The sequence below is a fragment of the Falco naumanni genome, chromosome 8 (genome assembly GCF_017639655.2).
Source record: "Falco naumanni isolate bFalNau1 chromosome 8, bFalNau1.pat, whole genome shotgun sequence".
Lineage (NCBI taxonomy): Eukaryota > Metazoa > Chordata > Aves > Falconiformes > Falconidae > Falco > Falco naumanni.
The window spans coordinates 32,942,855-32,962,686 of NC_054061.1; the positions used below are offsets into that span (position 1 = coordinate 32,942,855).

The following is a 19,832-nucleotide window of genomic DNA, read 5'->3' on the forward strand; positions in this document are numbered from 1 at the left end:
TCACATTTCTTACTTGGCACAGGATATTCCACATAGATAAGATGATAAATTCATCCTCATTTTCTTCTTTTAGGACGTTGTTGCAAGATCTCTCTGGGGGATCTGCATTGATGGAAAAAATAACAACCTTAGCACTGTGCCAGGTTGTTTGTTTGTTTGTTTGTGTTATTGCTGAGAAACTATCAGTATGGTTTCCCAGTTACCTCCAAAAAATACTTCATAGATTATATAATGTCTGCAGGTGGCTGTGTGGCATACTGGACGTGCGTTTTCTGTTGAAGGCGTGGAATCTCATTTTTTTTATTATAAAGTGGATTAACTTGGGAATAAACTTGTCACCTAGCACTACCTGAGCTTACTCAAGGCATTAAGGAATTGTTGTTCATATTTGAAGACAGATGCTGTGAAAATTAGGACTAAGATTTAAACCTTCTTTATGTTAGAATTGCAGAAGAACGAGAAAGGGAAAACTGCAAGCATAGATGTTCTGAACAGTAATTTTTCCTGTGTTCTGCTCCTGTCACAGGCTTTTTTGGTCCCTAGAATGTGCTTCTTACGTAGGAAGGAAGAATATTAAAATTTTTGATGACGTTGTCATATATAAGCAGATTTAGCTTGGTGACTCTGTCCTCCTGACTTCCAGCAGAGGAAGGCTTACTAAAAAAAAAAATACCTAATTGACTGAAAAGCTTCTTTCTTTGGCATGCCTCTTAAATATTTGAAACTCAGAAGTCAGACCATCCTGTCAGCCTTTATAAGATGTATTCAGAAATTTAGAACCTCTCATGATAGAGAATTGGGACGAATATTCTTTCACTCCCTAGTTGCTAAAATGAGGTGTTAATGGGCTTTTTTTATTTATTTATTTGTTGAGGTGTGTGGTGGGTTGGTTTGTTTCTTTGTTTGTTTTTAAGAAATTGAGTGAATTTTACTTCCAGAAGGTTAAGAATGAATAGTAGTATTTGAAACAAAGTATAATGTAGGAGGTCTTTTTCAGCTGCTTCTGCTAGTGGCTTGCATTCTGACCAAGTAGTCTAGGATATCACCTGAAGAAAGACCGCTGTTTATTTTGTAAACTCAGTGTAGTTTGCTGTAAACAAATCTTCACAAATGTTTAAGGTACACTGAGAATTTTCAGCTTTTCCTGGTGGAGAAAATAATTTGGAAAGTGAGCAAATGGATCAAATGGAAAACTGAAATGTAAGCATTTCATGTATATTTCTTTGATCCAGTCTTCTTGCGTGTTGACAGACTGTTGAACTGGCAGGGGGTTGTAGTGCTGCAGTTCTGCAGGGTGATGGCCCTGCCAATTCTAGGCAGAGAGACTTGATTTCTTTGGTTAGGAGTTGTCATTGAGAACTGCAGGGAAAGCAGCATAGCCTCTGACTTAAAACTTGAGTGGAGATGGATCCTTTCACCATGCTGCATTCGTAAGGGGACGGAATTTGAAGCTGGTGACTAGCAAAATACCAACATCCCATCTATATCATAATTCTGATGCATCAAAATCAAAGATGCTGATGTTATCGTAATGCCCCCCAAGATACCTTTGTTGTGCTTTGACTAAGCCTGCAGTGTATTGTCTGACTCTGCTGCTGCTCCCACCCCTGTGTCTGCTGTAGCCTTTGTATAGCCTTTGCCCTCCAGCTGCGGGAAGGAAGGGGTTGAAGGAAGGATGTCGCTGTGTGTCTGAAGGAGTAGACCAGAGCACTGTGGAATGGGTAGGAGGTATGGGCTGGGGGAATAGGGTGAAGGAGGCTGACTGCTGTGACTGGATGACACCAAGGGGAAGAGTTGTCTTAGGGCTGTCTTGCATGTATAGTAATAAGTAGAGTAAGATACTGCCACTTCCAGCTTCACAAAAGCCTGCTACCCTATGTTAAAAAACAATAATGTTATGACACTTTTTGAAATATTATTTTATATCTGTCTGTGTACCATCAGTCATGAATAGCAATACCATTACATTGACTTGAATTCATATTTCCTGATTAATGCTCTGGCTTAGTGGATGTGAAAGTGAATATGTTTTTACAACCAGATTTGACCACTCTATAGCCTTTATTTGGCATATACCTTTAGCCAGAAAGTTGCATTTTCGCAGAATCATAGAATAGATTGAGCTAGCAGGGACCTTTAAAGGCCATCTAGTCCAACCCCCCCTGCAATGTGCAGGGACACCTTCAACTGCATCTGGTTGCTCAGAGCCCCATCCAACCTGACCTTGAATGTTCCCAGGGATGGGGCATCTACCATCTCTCTGGGCAGCCCGTGCCAGTGTTTCACCACCCTCACTGTAAAACATTTCTTCCTTACAACTAGTTTGAATCTACCCTCTTCTAGTTTAAAGCCATTACTACTTGTCTTTTTACAGCAGGCCCTACTGAAAAGTTTGTCCCCATCTTTTTTATAAGCTCCCTTTAAGTATTGAAAGGCCACAATAAGGTCTCCCTGGAGCCTTCTCTTCTCCAGACTGATCAACCCCAACTGTCTCAGCCTTTCCTGACAGTGGAGGTGTTCCATCCTTCTGATAATTTTTGTAGCCCTCCTCTGCACCTGCTCCAACAGATCTGTGTCTTTCCTGTGCGGAGGACTCTGGAGATGGGCATGGTGCTCCAGCTGGGGTCTCACCAGAATGGTGTAGAGGGGCAAAATCACCCCCCTTAGCCTGCTGGCCATGCATCTTTTGATGCAGCTCAGTTTTCTCTCACTTGTGGATATTAAGATGTTCCAGCAGCTACAGTATGCCTTGGGGTAGCAGCAGTGAAAGGGCACTTAAAGGACAAGGAATTATGAGGAACAGGACCAATATGAAAGAGGCGTTTGTAAAAGATGGTCAAAATGGAAAAAAGGAACAGAGTGCAAAGGGCGCACAGAAAAAAACCCAACACATTTTCTAAGGAATGAGAAGGAGGAATTAGCTATCATTTAATGACAAGAATTTTGCCAGTGATCAGAAGGCACTTGGATTTGAAACTTTTTATTTGAAAGTGTTCAATTGTGTACACATGCATGTAAATGAAAGGATAATCTTTTCATGTTGAAGCAAGATATCCAACGTTTTGCTTTTATTTGGATATCAGTTTTAGGTGTGTATGTGTGTATGTTGACCTACTGATTGAGTTCTTATAAAATGTTTTTAAGTAAAAAAAATTTAAGCAAGAGCACCAATTGTAGATGTTTACTATTAAAACTTTTTTTGTAGGTTATTGCACTTAAGAATGAACATTGAAGACAAGCTGGGAGGATTATTTCTTAAATGTGGTGGCATAGACCAAATGCAGTCATCCAGGGCTATGGTAGGGTTGGGTGCAGTATCTGACCAGTCTGGAGTATCGGGAGAACGGCAAGAGGCGGTGCTTCAAGATCGGACTATGGCGCACCAAGAAATTCTTGCAACAGATGAAGTGTTACAGGAAAGTGAACTTCGACAGCAAGAGATGATTTCACATGATGAACTTATGGTCCATGAGGAGACGGTAAAAAATGATGATGACATGGATACGCAAGATAGACTTCCTCAAGGGCTGCCGTATGCTGTTAATGTCCCTGTAAGCAATTTCTTTGTGAAATATTGGAGAAATTAGTAGGAAGCTTGATCTGGTAGTCTAATCCTACTCTGGCAAGAATATATTAATTGCTTGTTTGGATTTTGATTATCAAAATATTTATGAATGGATGCTATTTATGAAAATGTCATTTGCCTCTGGCTGTGGATAGATTTTGCCAATTAAGTATAGTCTTTAAGTATCTGTTTTATAAATATTTTATAAGTAGGCTTTTACCATAGAATTAATGTGTTAAAATGTGCTCATTTAAATATATTTAATGTTCAAGGGTAACTACAAACCAGAATAAATAGCGTTATGAAAAGGTGCATACTGTTTATGCTGTTCGTAGTACTGTTTAGTTTCTTTTGCTACAAGAAGCATCTTGTATGTTTTCAAAGTATGTGGACGCTTAGCAATTGCATTCACACTGCAGGTTGGACTGTGACACTTCATACATGACCATAAATATGCCCCTCCTCGATATCTAATAGAAGGTGTACCTCAGCTTTCCCAGAGAGAATATAGATGACTTCCTTTTGAAAACAGAGAGTATGTCTGTAATGCAGCACATCATCACTGTTACCCTTCAAACATAAAGGATAATTGCCAGGACTTAATAAGTAGATAGCCTTATACACGAAGAATAGTCTTCAGAAAGGTAGCACTGTTAAAACACTACTCTTGTTAGCTGTAGATCAGGTGGTTCAGGTGACAGAAAAAATGTGATAGCATCATGCTTTTTATTAAAGTTTACATTAGATCAAGATTTTTTTTTTCCAAAAACTTCATTAGTACTGTTCTTTTTTTCTTAAAAAATACTTCTGTCTTAAATATATAATAAACTATTCCGTTAAATCTTGCATTGACAACAATATGGACTAAAGTAAAATAGGTATGAACAACTGAATGTTTTTACAGATGGAAGTGATTTTAATATAAGAACTGATCTCAAAATCACCACAGGTCAGGAGGAAAAAAGACCTTGGGAGATGAATGAAAGGATACATCAAAATGTCACTGTAGAAATTAACTATGCCCTTTCTATTTGAGATACTTATTATTCCTTTCACTTAAATTTCTGAAAGAATGAAGCCACAAGATAATTCCCTTAGAAAAAGGTTTTCTGTTTCAGCAGTTTGTCATCTTCTAAAATTGAAAAATTGCTTTTCTGTAGTGAGAACCTTACCTGAAACTGGCACTTGGTATCTTAACAGATCAGTGTAAAGCAAGAAATTACCTTTACTGATGCATCTGAACAACAGAAACGAGACAAAAAACAAATACGAGAGCCAGTAGATTTGCAGAAAAAGAAGAAAAGAAAACAGCGTTCACCAGCAAAAGTAAGACATTGATTTGGCAAAACCAAGATTAAAAGAACCTGAAGATTTGGTTGACTATGACTAATTTCATTAGCATTTGAAGTAGTTAGGCTGGAAATTGTTTGTTTGCTCAGTAAAGATGCAGTTCTGAAGTTCACCAGAGACCCAAAACAAAACCTGATATAACAGTGTTTTTCTTTGAACTCTTTTTAGCAACATGAACCCTTGATATATTTTAACATCTGTCTTTCCAGGCAGTTCTCTCTCCAAATATTTTTTTTTAAATTATGAGTCAGTAGCTTTGTAGACAATTTATAAATCATTACTCTGTATCTATCTAATAATAGCTGTGCTTTTCTGTGAGCCTGATAATTTCGTATGCTTCATGCATAGTAGTGAAAAGTTTTTAAAAAGAAATCTAAAATGGTAGTTTTGAAAATTCTAAAAAGTTTACTAATATATATAAAATAATTTACTGGTAGGGAATATTCCTGTGATCACAATCATCTTCATATATGTATTTCTTTATATCAAAAGATTCTTACCATAGCTGCTGGTTTGTTACTTCAAAATTTGTTTTGTAGATCCATTCATGAAGAGTATGTATCCCTGTATGTCTGAAAACAATTTTCTTCTATTGAGACACACTTCAGATAAAACCAGAATCATTTCACCTCATGAGGCAGCAGTGTTATATCTTCTAGTAATTCCCCAAATCAGTATTAATCTTCAGACTTAAAATAGAACATATACAGGCTGCTCTGATAGGCAAAAATCAGTTACATATTATCCCATAGCAGCATTAAAATAAACTTACTCTGAAATCAACCCCCAGCCTATGGGTTGATTTAATTGAAGGAAAAACTCACCCTAACACCAAGAAAAACTCCCAAACCTCCTTTTTGTTGGCCTGGGAGTGGGAGCCCTCTGTCCTCCTCAAAGCACTGCCAAATTAGTTTGCACTTGTAGTATTCTTGGAAAGTTGAGAAATTGTTTCAGATTGGGTGTGGAAGCAAGTTCCAAATCCTATGCATCAAGATACTTCTCCCTTTGATAGAAAAAGGAGGTCTAGGTTGAGTACATCCACAGATCACTTCCATGGAAACATGGCAAGGTAGGAGAGGCGTGTGTCCCTCTTCCTACAGACATGTACTTGCATGCTTCCTTTTTATCTCCCAGTCTGTCAGTGTTAGTCTTTTGAGATGACAAAAGATGGAGAAAAGATAGGAGAATCATTAAACAGGTTGTTTTTCAGTCTCTCTTCCCTTTTTTTCCAACTTGTCAGAGTAAAAAGGCAGAAAGAAGCTGAAGGACTGATGTAGGTGAGAGTCTACTGCAGTTTAAGTTAGTATTCCCAGAGTAATGGGGTTGATTTTCCATCCAAACAGCAGCTGGGACTTTTACAAATGGAAGTCAATTAACATCCTGAAACGTTTTGAATTATATTTTATATTAATATAGTCATCTTATAAATAAAAAGTCATTAGCTTTTATGAATCCTGTCTGCTTTTCCCTCTTCCATGCACACAGACACATTTGCACACGTGTACACACATGCATGCACACACATGCACACACGCACAAGCTTTTTTGTTGCTTTTATTAGGCAAACTGCACTGACAAAGTTAACTTTCTTCATTTAAGAGATAGTATAATGAATGGATGCAATAGAAGAGCTCAGGTTTAGGATAACCATGAAATTAAGCGTATTTTCTGCACAGTTATCTTAAAATTTCAATACAATATATGGAAAGCATTTCATAACATGTATTTAAATTTATTTTAAATAACCAGTCAGTGTTTCGTTAGCTGTATGTTGTTACAGAACAGAGTTTTTATAGTTGTCTCTATCTGTGACTTACTGGAGCTGTAACATACCAATCTTACAATCGTATGAATGTGCTTGTCCTTCAGAGTGAATGCACAAGAATTTGTTAGTTTGAGACTTTCACTCTTGCCGAGTTTTGATGCAGTAGACTTAAAAATTGTTTAAGTAGATCCTACAGTATTTGCTATTATTGCAGAGATACTATTTCAGTTATTGACTCTCTCTTTCTCATCACTGTCATTATCATAAAACCTAAAACATCATAGCTAATCAAACTGCAGATGTGTTTCCCCAGCAGACTTTTTTTTTTGGTTAATAACAAGGGACTAAATGTTTTATTTAAGGTTACTTAAGCTCTTCTTTATAGTTCTGTTTCCAGTTAATTAAGAGTTTTGGAAATGTAATTTGTTTACTGGTTTTCTTATTCTTTTGCCAGAGGTAGTACAGAGTTTGGGGTTTGGTTTTTTTTTCTTTTTTTAGAGAAAACATGTTACGAGCTTTATTGAATAAGTTAGATATGGTGCAATTTTTTTTCATTTAAGTTTTTTCAACTTTATATGAAAATAGCAGTCTTGTTTGACAGCAAAGCAAGTATGGCAAGTTGAATTTGTGAAGGTGATGCTCTAATATGTGTATTGAGTGAGCAATACTTTATTGAGTAAAAATCCTGAAAGGGGAGAAAAATAATAGTATTTGCTTGGTTGTTTGGCTTTGGGGTTTTGGTTTTAAAGTACAATTTTGCCTCTGAGACAATTGTTACTGTGTAGATGTAGAGAATTTGTATGACTATCCTGGATAAGTTTTAATGCCTTTTAGCAAACATTTACAATTGTGATTTGAAAAAAGATTATAACTTTTCATTTTTGCTTTAAAATACGATTATCCATGGTTCAGTGCCCAGAGGTGGTTTGATTACTTTGCATCCTCTCCAACAGACAGACAAAGTAAACAGTAGCGTGTAAAGTGACTCAGCTGTGAATAGGGGAGCTCTGAGCTGGTTTTCCATGAGCTGCTTTTGTCTTTGTCCTGTTGAAATATCTCTTAATACACAAGGAGACAAAAGTTGGATTGGTCTGCAGCTGGAAATGTATACTAAAAGCCTAACACATAGCTTTGTAGAAATTAGCATTGTTTTACCTGAAATATTTAAATTTTCTGCATCAAAAAAATTAATGTTTTTTTTTTTTGTAGTTAATAAGACATCTTTAGAGGGTAGTGTGAGAACAAATCTTACTCTTTTTAAAATAGATCCTTACAATAAATGAGGATGGATCACTTGGTCTGAAAACCCACAAATCTCATGTTTGTGAGCATTGCAATGCTGCCTTTAGAACCAACTACCATTTACAGAGACATGTCTTCATTCATACAGGTACTGCTTGACTTCAAATTTGTCTTTTCTACTGTGTAAAGAGTTGTTTACTTATGTTAAAAATGTTTTCAGCTCTATGCGAATTTCAGTTTTAAGAGTGTAGCTAACTTGGCATCTAAGTTTAGAGATTCCATGCACCAAAGTGTCAAAAGAATACCAAAAAGAAATAATCAACATATGTTTAATAAACTGAAGACCTGTTTACAAGGTTTCTTTTCTTTCTTTATCAGAAAGTAATGGGTTGACTTGTAGCCTAAGTGCCAAAATTGACCCCTTTGTAAAACCTGCTCCGGCTGCTCATTTGCCTGATGAGGTATCTCTCTGGTTCGGAGAAGTGATAAAGGTACTTACCATTATAATAGCTTGCCAGTATCCTGAATGCAGTCTTATGCCAGCATCATGATTGATCTTGTTCATGAGGAAATTACAGCCATTTCAGATCACTCTTTGTGCTAGACTTAATGTGACTCTTAGGATCATGGAAAGAATTTTGCAGTTCATATACTTAGTAAGGCTAATGTTTTTTGGTATTAGAGTTTTTGGAATTCGCTCAGATGCTGTTTTTTTGATAGACATTTTAATATTCCTCAAAAGTAGTTACCAGAAACAAGTGTGTAGTTATTAACTTATGGATGTGGAATTATATTGTTCAAGGTGAAAAACCATTTCAGTGCAGTCAGTGCGACATGCGTTTCATACAGAAGTACCTGCTACAGAGGCATGAGAAGATTCATACTGGTGAGTATAGTGCCTTGAGTATCTTTACTGGCGTGCTTAAAAACTGTTTCCCCACTCAGGCAAGATTTCTGGTAATAAGTATGCAGCCTAAAACCCTGTTGTAGTTTGTTTTGACTTAATAGATGTTATAAAACTTTAAATTAGTTTTGTGCTTTCAACTTGCTCCACTTTTCTTCAGCTGTAAAGTGAGTGTAAACTCTAGTAAGCAAATCTGAAAGTAGTATGCTATAAATAACCCCAGAGTAGCAAATCCTGAACTTTGTGCATTCGTAAAAGTCAAGGTTTATTGAACAGTTCTATCTTTTGTTGTATGAAGTTAATTCAGACAACGGGGACTTCCAGATTACACTTCAGTAGATTTATTTATCTATTTATTTATTTTGGAATTTGATGGAAAAGTGCCAGGACTAAAATGGCCAAAATGCCTAACCCCAAAGGAATTAGTATCAGCATCAGCTTCACTTTCACTTTTTTTTTTTTTTGAAAAGTTTAATTCAGTACTGTTCTAAAAATAAGAGCCTCAGTTTAAAAATATGCAATATAGGTCAAATAAGGCCCAAAGTTTTAAGCCAAAGGGAGTTAAAATTTATACATGTTTATTTTTTTAATCTTCTTGCACCGCACAAAACCACATTCTTTAACAGGTTTGGCTTCATTGGGTTTTTGGCATTTTGGTGCATGGCCTTTCAGTCCCTCTTTAAATATTTTGTAATATGGTCCCTTTGGACTAGATGCCAATTTCTCAGCCTCCTTTTCAGAAAAGCAGAGCTGGTGAATGTGCACAGTGTTTCTTGGCTGTAGCATTTAAATGGATATGAAAGCTACTAACATGCAGTGCAGTGTGTGCATGTGTAAGAGTTGAGAGGGAGAAAAAACTCTGCAAAATGAATTTTCAGAGCAGTGTACAGGGAGTTACATGCACAAGTGCCCTGTTGTTATGGGATTTTTGTATCCTAGGTTGCCGTTGAGTCCAGACTAAGTAGGTTCCCTTCAGCCAGTCAGCCACAGAAGAGTTCTCCATTCTTCTGTCCAGTGTCTTTGTTCTGCTCCTAGTCTTTCCTCTGGCTCTGAATTGATGAACCATGCTGCCTCCACTTTGCGTAGATACTATTCTTGAAAAGAATGCTCATTCATTCTCTTCCATCTATCTGTCCCCCCACCAAAGATAAAAATTTAAGTGCAGTCTTCACATTTTTCAGATTATTATTTTTTTTTAAATGAGGATTATTCCCTGTACGTGGCTTTGAAAATCAGAATCTGGGCAATATAGTTAATTAACACTTAACTGAAAATATGTTATAAATAGATTTTATTATCCTTTTAAATTCAACTTCTAGCTCTAGTGAGAGTTCTGTGTTCATTGTAAGCTTTGGAGGGGGGCTGCAGGGTTTTTTTTGTCAGCTCTTACATACACTGTTTGTTTAGCAGAGAAAAAGTTGCCATGTAACAAAATTAACCATATTTTTATCTGACTTTTTTAGATAACTATGTTCTCCTCCTTTCCTCAGCATCCTGAGGTATAGCTTTATTGTTTTTCAGAAAATTGAAGATGGTGCTTGTGTTGTTGAATTATGGGTGTTTTCCTAGGTGACAACTAGTAGATGGTTAGGTGAAAACATGGAAGAACCAGCTTCCAGGAGTGGAAGAAGCTTTTTTGAAGTCCCATTTAGTTAGCAAGTGATTGACTGGTGCTTAATTTTTGGCTTTGCCCAGCTATAGTGTAGCTAATTCTACATACTTGTCTGTGCTTTCACTTCTATATGACAATATTCACCCCTGGGCCTTAGCTGTTTGTGTAGCATTACTCTGTTGTTCAGGACTGCATAACTGAACCCATGGAGAAAAGCTGAAATTTCAGCTTGATTCTCTCACCAGAAGATGAGCACTGAGTCTGTGTTTCACTTTAATGGAAGTAAAGGAGAGCTCTTTGTATTATTCATACTCTTCTAAGAAATATTCCTTATAAATTCAACACTATATTTTTTCTTTTTATTTTGCGTTTTTATTTCTCTGAATAACCACTTTTAGCACCAGCTTTTGTACAGTGTTGAAAACACTGATGAAGAACAGGATGTTTCTTCCTCTTTTAAAGATGTTTATCAAATTTTCCAGTTTAAGTCAATTGAAGACAGTGGTAACACTTAGAAGCCCTATTTTATGCCTGTTAGAAGCCTTGAATTTACAGATGCTCCAGCTAGTTCCAGTGTGATTTGAATTCAGTACTCTGAACCACTCCTTCAAATGAAATGTTATGAGGGAGTTAGGAAGCAATCAATGAACAGCCTTATTCTGTGTAAATAATTAAATAGTTGCATCTAAAAGCAGACATTGCATTAATGCAAAATTCACTTACTAGAAATAATTGTACTTAGAGGAGGGCAGCAGTGCTAGAACCCTGCTGCTAAACTTCTCACTAATGACAGAAAATCGCCATTTCAGTTTAAGAGAGGGAAGAGTAATTCATACACAATATTTTCATCTTTCGAGTTTGAGACTCATGAAGATTTTTTTTTATTCAAATATGTCTGCTTTCTTTTTGCTTAGAGTTGTTTCTATACAGCTTACCTGCTCATGCATTCATGTGTCATGTGTCCTAATTCAGTAACGCACCCTACTTTCCATTTTAAACACAAAAAATGAGATTACATTTGAAAAAAAATAAAGCAACATTGGAGCTAACAATTTAAGCACCTTCTTATTCAGACACGCTGCTTTTTTATTGCCTTCTTTGATATTTTATAATTTGTATTTTGTCTGTTTAGATCTTAAAATGCCTGGAGGTTTATAGTTGTTACAGCCTTCATACACACAGTATTTGTACTACACTTTATAAATAGTTCTGTTGCTCAGTTTTAATAAATTTCCAACATAGAAACAAAACACAGGCTGTTTTCTTTTAAAATACAATGCAATAATTATATGCATTATTTTACTTTGGCTTTTTTTTTACCTACATCTGATTCTTTCCCACTCAACAACACATTTCAGAAAAGTATGTCCTGGATTCTCCCTACCTTAGCAAAAGGTTGCTATTAATGATCTCCTCCATTTGCAATAAATCCTGTTTGAAAAGTACAACAAAATTGCAAAAGGCATGTGAAGTTCCAGGTTTCTAGGAAGTTATTATTATAGGAAGTATATCTTCATAGTGATTTTTAATCTTTTTCTAACATTACCTTCCTTATGAAGCCTAAAGCAAAAATTAAGTGTGGTATCAGTTTCACAAAGTGTTTCTTAAGCTTACTTCCAGAGTGTTTTGGAATACTACTGAAAAATATTGTTTTTCTGTCTTGTACTGAGTAATTCGATGGCAATGTCCCCAGACTTTGTTTCCTGTTGAGGCATGGCCAGCATTGCCTTTGTATATACTCTCAAAGTCTCCAAAATAGCCACTGGTGGTAATACTCTACAGTGAAAAACCTCAGAACATGTTTGGCCCTATTTAAGCCTTGAAGTGGGAATTAGGTAGCTGGGAGAGTTTTCTGCCAGCAAATAGGCAGCTTGAGTAGACAAACATTAAGGAGCTCTGTGACCATTTTTTTATAGAAATAGAATATAGAAATATAGAAATAAGGCTGAAGGTAAGTGTATTAGAGAAGTGTTTTGCATTTCCTGGGATAGCGGGGTAGCTCCTTAGAGGGCTTTTCAAAGCTAGGATAACACTGAGCTGTCTTGCTTCTGTGACTTCTGCAAGGCTCAGGATAGTTTTCGTCCAAAACAGCTGCCTCTTTCTCTAAAACAAAAATCTAAGATAGTGTGAAAGCAAACTTCCAGACAATGTAACGAGAGTTGTTCGAAGGGGCAGTTTAAAAGAAACACGAAGTAGAATAGTGGAGCAAAGGAAAATAGTAAGTAGCAAGGATTAAGGAATGGAAGAGTTCCTGTGTATTAAACAAGAACAATGGAACCTAAATGTCTTGACTCATCTTCCTTAAAAGTGAAGACAGGGATTGAAATTTGATTCAGAAGGTCTCAACAGGCTTGGTGTGAGTAAAACACCATAGTAGTAAGGGTACCTAAAGAATAAAGGTAACATGAAGAATGAAAATGGAGTTTGAAAGTTAGGAAATAGGCCAGAGAGGAGGATTTGCTTATACACAGTGCTGGAGAGGATTATATGATAGGTGTTATAATTTATAAAAAAAGAAACATTTTATGGTGGTTATTAATAAGCGAGAAATGGTAAAAGTTAGTCTCTGGCTAAATGTGAAAGAAGAGTTAGGTTGCTGAGGTTGTGAGCCTGTAGAAAAAGAACTGATGGAAGCAGAGAGATATTAGGAGAGGAGATAATTTGATTTAGGAGAGAATAAATTGGAAAAATTTCATCCAAGAAAGGGATTGGCTGAGAAGCTATGTGGAGAGGTAAGAATTAATAATTGGCAATAGGGTGTAGGCTTACAAAGACAGAGATTTAGAAATTGCTTGGAATTAGGAAAGTTGAAACTCCTGAGTGTTAATGATCTGACTAGGAGCAAATGTGTGACTGATATAGATATTTCTCATTCTAGTTTGTATAAGTACTGGCATCTTATTTTAAGGTACTGTATTTCCATTTGCAGAAGGATGTGGTTAAGTATCTGTTCTAAATGGAAAATAAAATGTATTAACATTTCAATAATTAATTATTAGTAACAATTTAATAAAATCAGCTACTGAAACAATTTTTAAGACTAAAACTACCTCAGAAAAATAGAAACAGTCTGCGTATTTCTGAAAACAAAAGAGAGGTTTATATCCACAGAATCAGTGCAGTATAGTATAGTATCCAGAACAAAGAGGATGTTGACAGATGCTGCCAAGACAATCCCTGATCTCTATGTCAGTTCAAAAGATTTCACAGTAAATATTAAGAGGAAAGATTACTGTTGTTCAGGGTGAGTTCTATTAAATAACAGTGAACTTCTGTAAAAGCAAAAACTAACTTTCAGTGCACTTGGGATTGTTAGGTTTTGTCAGAGAAACCTAGGAAATAAAAATATCAGAGGGAAAATGCAAGGCAAAAGTTAAAAGCAATAAAAATAGAGTTAGTTTGTGTTCTGAAAGGATCATTGCAGGGCTTCTTTGTGAGGAAAAATAAGGGGAGAAGTGAAGATGAACTCAGGGCAATGAATGTTGTCTGAGCAAATATTTTATGAAAGTAAAAAAAAAAAACCCAAAAAGCAAAAAAACCCAAAACAAAACCCCCAAAATGAACCAAACAAAACAACCAAACAGAAAAACCTGTAAGTATGCAAATGCCTGTTCAGCTACAGAGGTTTCTTGTTTTCAGCTTAATTTTTAAAATAAAATATTGTTAAATTAATTAATTTATAAATAAATAAATTTGAGTTCTAACCAAAATAGTAGGATTTTTTTCAAACAGTTATTTCAATTGTACATCCGGATAAGGAAAAAAATCTGGAAAATACAGAACACTTTGCAAAAATGTTAAATTAAAAGCTTGGAAATGCTTAATTCTCATCTAGAAGGGATGAGTTTGAGTTAATGAGCTGGTCAGAGAACTGAGGTATTTTTATACAATCGTCTGCCCTAAAAAAATATTGTGTAGCAGCAGTTTGGGGAGGATATCTTTGCAGTTCTTCATTTGTTAGGTTTAAGACAGATATCTGAATCTACATTAGAAAGAGGGAGTAAGAATTTAGTTTTAAAGTTTGGGGTTTTTTTAGTGTAAAAGCTTAAAATCATTTTGAGGCATCAGCTACCAACTACTGGGAAAATGACAAAGTGTGAGCAAGCCCTGTGTTGTTTTTCAATAGCAACAGACAAAGTCCTCTTCTTTATTACTTCTAATAAAGAATGTAGTATTTGACCTGGTGATTGTATGGTAGAATATAGATTTATTTTTTTAGATTAACATTGTTGTGTGCTTTTTTATCAGGTGAAAAGCCATTTCGTTGTGATGAATGTGGTATGAGGTTTATTCAGAAGTATCACATGGAAAGGCACAAAAGAACTCACAGTGGAGAGAAGCCTTACCAGTGCGAATATTGTTTGCAGGTGAGATGACTTAGAGAAATCTTTTTGCAGTTGAAAGACAGAACACCGGTCAATTCTTAAGTAGTACAGATGGGACTTTCTCCAGTTGTTGTAGTCATGTGCGTACAAATAAATGTGTAACAACTGTTTTTTCTGTTAAGGTGGGCGGTCTTGATGCACAGGTGGAGCAGAGTCACAACTGTCTGTGCTTGATTTTATTGATTATATACTGTTGTTTCACACTTCATTAGAAATCAGTAAAGTGGACGAATTGTCAGGTAAATTTGTAAGAATATATTTATTTTTCAACAGTAATAATAGTGAAAAAAATCTTTTGCAGTTTTTCTCCAGGACTGATCGTGTGCTGAAACATAAACGTATGTGCCATGAGAACCGTGACAAGAAACCGAACAGAGGTGCCACCAAAGTTGGCTTTTTGCCATCAGAAGAAGATTCTGGTTTCCCTACACCTATGAAAGACAGCTCCTTGCCAAAGAAGAAAAGGCAGAAAACGGAGAAAACAAAATCTGGGGATAAGGAAAGTACAGATAAATTGGAACAGAAGAAGGACAAAAATGACTATTTGCCTTTGTACTCTTCTAGTACTAAAGTAAAAGATGAATATATGGTAGCGGAATATGCTGTTGAGATGCCACATTCTTCGGTCAGTGGAACGCACTTAGAAGCAGCAAATTCTGGAGAAATACACCCACCTAAGCTCGTTCTCAAAAAAGTTAACAGCAAGAGGAGTCTGAAACAGCCACTTGAGCCAAGTCAAACCATTTCACCTTTATCTACATATGAAGACAACAAAGTTTCAAAGTATGCCTTTGATCTTGTGGATAAGCAAAGTTTACTGGACTCTGAAGGTAATGCTGACATTGATCAAGTTGACACATTACAGGAAGGGCCCAGTAAACCTGTACACAGCAGCACTAATTATGATGATGCAATGCAGTTTTTAAAGAAAAAGAGGTATCTACAAGCAGCTAGTAATAATAGTAGAGAATATGCCTTGAATGTAAGTACCATAGCATCTCAGCCTTCAGTAACACAGGCAGCTGTGGCCAGCGTCATTGATGAAACTGCTACAGCCTCAATATTAGACACACAGGCACTGAATGTTGAAATTAAAGGTAACCATGACAAAAATGTCATTCCAGATGAGGTACTGCAAACTCTGTTAGATCATTATTCACACAAGGCTAATGGACAACATGAGATATCTTTCAGTGTGGCTGACACTGAGGTGACCTCTAGCATATCAATCAATTCTTCGGAAGTATCTGAGGTCACTCAATCTGAGACAGTTGGAACAAGCTCTCAAGCTTCCTCATCAGATAAAGCTAGTATGTTACAAGAATATTCAAAGTTTTTACAACAAGCTTTGGACAGAACTAGCCAAAATGATGCCTATTTGAACAACCCGAGCCTTAATTTTGTGACTGATAACCAGACTCTTACAACCCAGCCAGCATTTCCTTCCATGGAGAAGGTCTACACGTCTATACCAGTCAATAGCTTTCGATCGGGAATGAACTCTCCATTAAGAACAACTCCAGACAAGTCTCATTTTGGACTAATGGTTGGTGATTCGCAGCACCCTTTTCCCTTTTCAGGTGATGAGGCAAATCATTCTTCTTCCTCCTCTACACAGGACTTCTTGGATCAAGTAACTTCTCAGAAGAAAGCAGAGGCACAGCCTGTTCACCAAGCATATCAAATTAGCTCCTTTGAGCAACCCTTTAGAGCTCAGTACCATGGGGCAAGAGCTGGAATATCATCTCAGTTTAGCACTGCCAATGGACAGGTGAACCTTCGGGGACCAGGGACAAGTGCTGATTTCCCAGAATTTCCCTTGGTGAATGTAAATGATAGCAGAGCTGGGATGACTTCTTCACCAGATGCCACAACAGGCCAGACTTTTGGCTAAGAAATCTTTGTAAATAATACTGGCACTTTAGAACACATTTGTCAAAAGAGGGTTGCTCTGTGTAAGATGGAGTTCTGTACAGCTTTTAAGAGTGCTATGTTAAAACAAAAGTAAGCTGATATTAGCAAGACCAATAACTGCTTCTTTTTTTCCTTTTTTTTCCTTTTTTTTTCTGGTTAGTCACCAGTCATTGAACTGCCTGGTGTTGGTGCCCCTATCAAAGGCAGTTTATTATTCACTTGTTTGAATCCAGAAAATATTTTACCTTCTATGAAATTGAAAATAAACAAAATCCCCAGGTAAAACTTCCCCCCATGATTGTTTCCTTACTGGTTTCCGTTATGCTTTGGAAGGGCAGTTTATTGTCTGATACTATTCATATTGTCATTTCTAAGCTTGTCAGGATAGTCATTGCTCTTCAGCAGGGAATCAACATGTATCACAGAATAACACACAGAATAGCAAGTTTCCGAGTCAAGCAAATATGGCTTTAAAAGATGGCATTTTCTAGGAAAATAATCCTTCTTCCATTTCTCTCAAAAATAATTTTAGACCATTTGCCCTTTATTTCTGCTTTGCATTACCTTGGGTTGTGTTTGGAGGAAAAATGAATGCTGATAGACTAACTCTGCTATTTAAAAGTCTAATTAATTTAAAATACTTTAAACACTTTTTAAAGCAAAATGCCTAACTGCTAAAGCCTTTACTTCATTCCTGAAGTAATGTGTATTTCTTTGTACAGCTGAATCTAGATGTAACTTTTTAATGACTTTTTCATACGCAGATAACAAGATTTTGAAGTTTTAGTTAAAGTACTCTGTAGATGACATTCCCAATTGCATAATGCTTACACAAACTCTGTATTCCAAGATTTAAATACATACTCATAATGGTTAACACAGAGCACTTAGTCAACTTGATAGTTTTTGATTTTGCAAAAATAAAAACATTTTTAGGTTTGATATGGTTGCATCATTTTCATCTCATACAGCTCCAATAATTATTTTCAATATACTCGAGATTGGGTATTCTTAGCTTCTGTAAAAACTGTTTTAATTCTCTGTCTTGAATTTTGACAATTCTGATCATTAAATTTATTGAAGTATCCCTGAAAGCTGAAGAAGTGGGCATTCAAATTCCCTATCTTTTTAGCGTTTGCTTAGTGAAAGTCATTACAATTTTACCAACCAAAACAGCTGAATAATGCTAGTGAGCAGGATTTCTTTTTCCAGCATAGGAGAGTGATCAGTTTTCGTTGCATTTCACAGTATGAATAAACTACAAAGTTTATCCCTGTACCATGAATATGTTTTTTTGAATAGTACTTTGTCTTCAAGTATACAGTATGGTACGATAAGTAGTTCTTTGTGCATTTTTAAGGTGGTAAGATTTGAGTAGCATAACTATTGTGTAGTTTAAGTTAACAAGTTACAGATTTTTGAACTGTATGTTCATTCTATTGCACCTTCCCTAAAGGGACACTGTCTGGTAGTTTAAGGCAGTTTAAGCCTAATGTAGGCTGATTAACCAGGGAAAAACACACACACACACACACACATATATATATATATGTATGTATGTATATGGTGGTGTTGGTTTTTTTTTAATAGGATTGCATACATCCTTTTACAGGACTATTGCTAGCTGGTATCTCTCAGATGAAGCCATCAGCTAGGAGAAAAGACTCTGTCTCAAGGGGCTAAGATATATCCTGTCTTTTAAGAAAAGACTTGAGCAGGGCTTACAACGGTTCCCACCTGTTCCCAAAGCAGTTGTGATACTTTTCTTAATTTTCTTTACTAGGAAGCTGATCCCACTCTGTCCCTTTTCCCTTACGTAGCGCTATTACAGCACTAACTTCACTTGGTACAGTTGAGGGAGAAAGTGTATTTGTTATCCATAGCTTGCTTCTTATATTAACAAGAAATACAGTTTACATAAACTTCTTACTTAATACCTTTGTATAAGAAAACAGGTTCTGTTTTGATTCATTGACCCTGTGTATAATATAGGAAGGCGTTTCAGTGTGCTATGACTTACTGGTAATTTTGTCTGAATTATTTGGCCCCAAGTTAAGAAGAATGAGCATCAAGGGAAGATTCCTTATGGATTAGTAATGATACATGTAAAGAGATTTGTTTGAAAGAATATTTTTAAATTGATTCATGTCTCTCTGTTTTTCTTCCTTCCATTCTGTGTTGCACAGACGTAATACATATGATCCCCTATATCCCAGGAAGCCACCCCTTGTAATGCATGTTTCATTTGCAGTGTTTCATTTCCATGACATCCTAGCTTGTGCTGCCTGAATAATGCTGTGTTGGCATCTTTGTTCTAATGTCCTGTTGTTGCAAGTAGATTGGCCTTTAATAGTACTATTTGTTCAATACAACAAGCAGCAAAAGCCAAAAAAGAAAAAAAAAGGAAAAAAAAAAAAAAAGATAAAGAATCAAGCTTATTACTGCACTTCTCCGGCCCCATGGGGAGGTAAAAGGAATAAACCTCCTTCTCCCTAAGGAGATTGACTCAGCTTTATTTTAACAAGTTACTGTCTTGATTCTCTGCTGTGAGAAAGTGATTGAGGAGTAGAAGGGAGTAGCTCTTGCCCTATGCCATCTTCACACATAGGAAATGCTGCTTGGGTGCTCGAGGGAGCAAGCTATTGTACAGAGTAAAGGAACTTGCTCTTCCCTGGAGCAAAGTGGGAGTCACCTGAGGAACTTAGTCCTTGTGTCACCGCTCATTCCCTAGCCTGCTGCTGAGCCATTACAGCTATACTCTGTGCCTTAGGACAGGTTGTGGAGTCCCCGTCTAGCCCACAGGGACTATCTCATAGGGTTCTTCCACATGTGCAGTTAAAGTGGTGACGTGAGTAGTTGATCTGCTGATGCTCGAAGCTTTCTGTACTGGAGGACTTAACCAAATATACTGCTATGATTTCCTGAGTACATGCCCTTTTGTTCTGGAATAAGCGTGTATGTAGTTCTGGGAGGTTTAACTATGTAAAAATCTCTTGCTTGTTTAATAATTACATTATTTAATAGTATTTTCCACTGCTCATGTTTTGCTGCTTTTATCTGCTACAGATGCACACTGTTCATTGTGATCTGGTCAG

The 19,832-nt window shown here is 36.4% G+C and overlaps 1 protein-coding gene across 2 annotated transcripts in view; it reads left to right on the plus strand.

Moving 5' to 3' along the window:
- The window catches only part of ZNF148 (zinc finger protein 148), a 35,174-nt gene extending 17,495 nt beyond the window's left edge, over nucleotides 1-17,679 (plus strand). The window contains exons 2-7 of one of the 2 annotated variants that reach the window (XM_040604958.1): nucleotides 3,206-3,551; nucleotides 4,766-4,891; nucleotides 7,947-8,070; nucleotides 8,725-8,808; nucleotides 14,687-14,805; nucleotides 15,125-17,679. In XM_040604958.1, the coding sequence (XP_040460892.1) occupies nucleotides 3,222-3,551; nucleotides 4,766-4,891; nucleotides 7,947-8,070; nucleotides 8,725-8,808; nucleotides 14,687-14,805; nucleotides 15,125-16,717 (2,376 nt within the window). In that variant the 5' untranslated portion in view covers nucleotides 3,206-3,221 and the 3' untranslated portion in view covers nucleotides 16,718-17,679. The remainder of the gene's footprint in view (nucleotides 1-3,205; nucleotides 3,552-4,765; nucleotides 4,892-7,946; nucleotides 8,071-8,724; nucleotides 8,809-14,686; nucleotides 14,806-15,124) is intronic. The other variant, XM_040604959.1, reaches the window with a different exon arrangement.
- The last annotated feature ends 2,153 nt before the right edge of the window (nucleotides 17,680-19,832 follow it).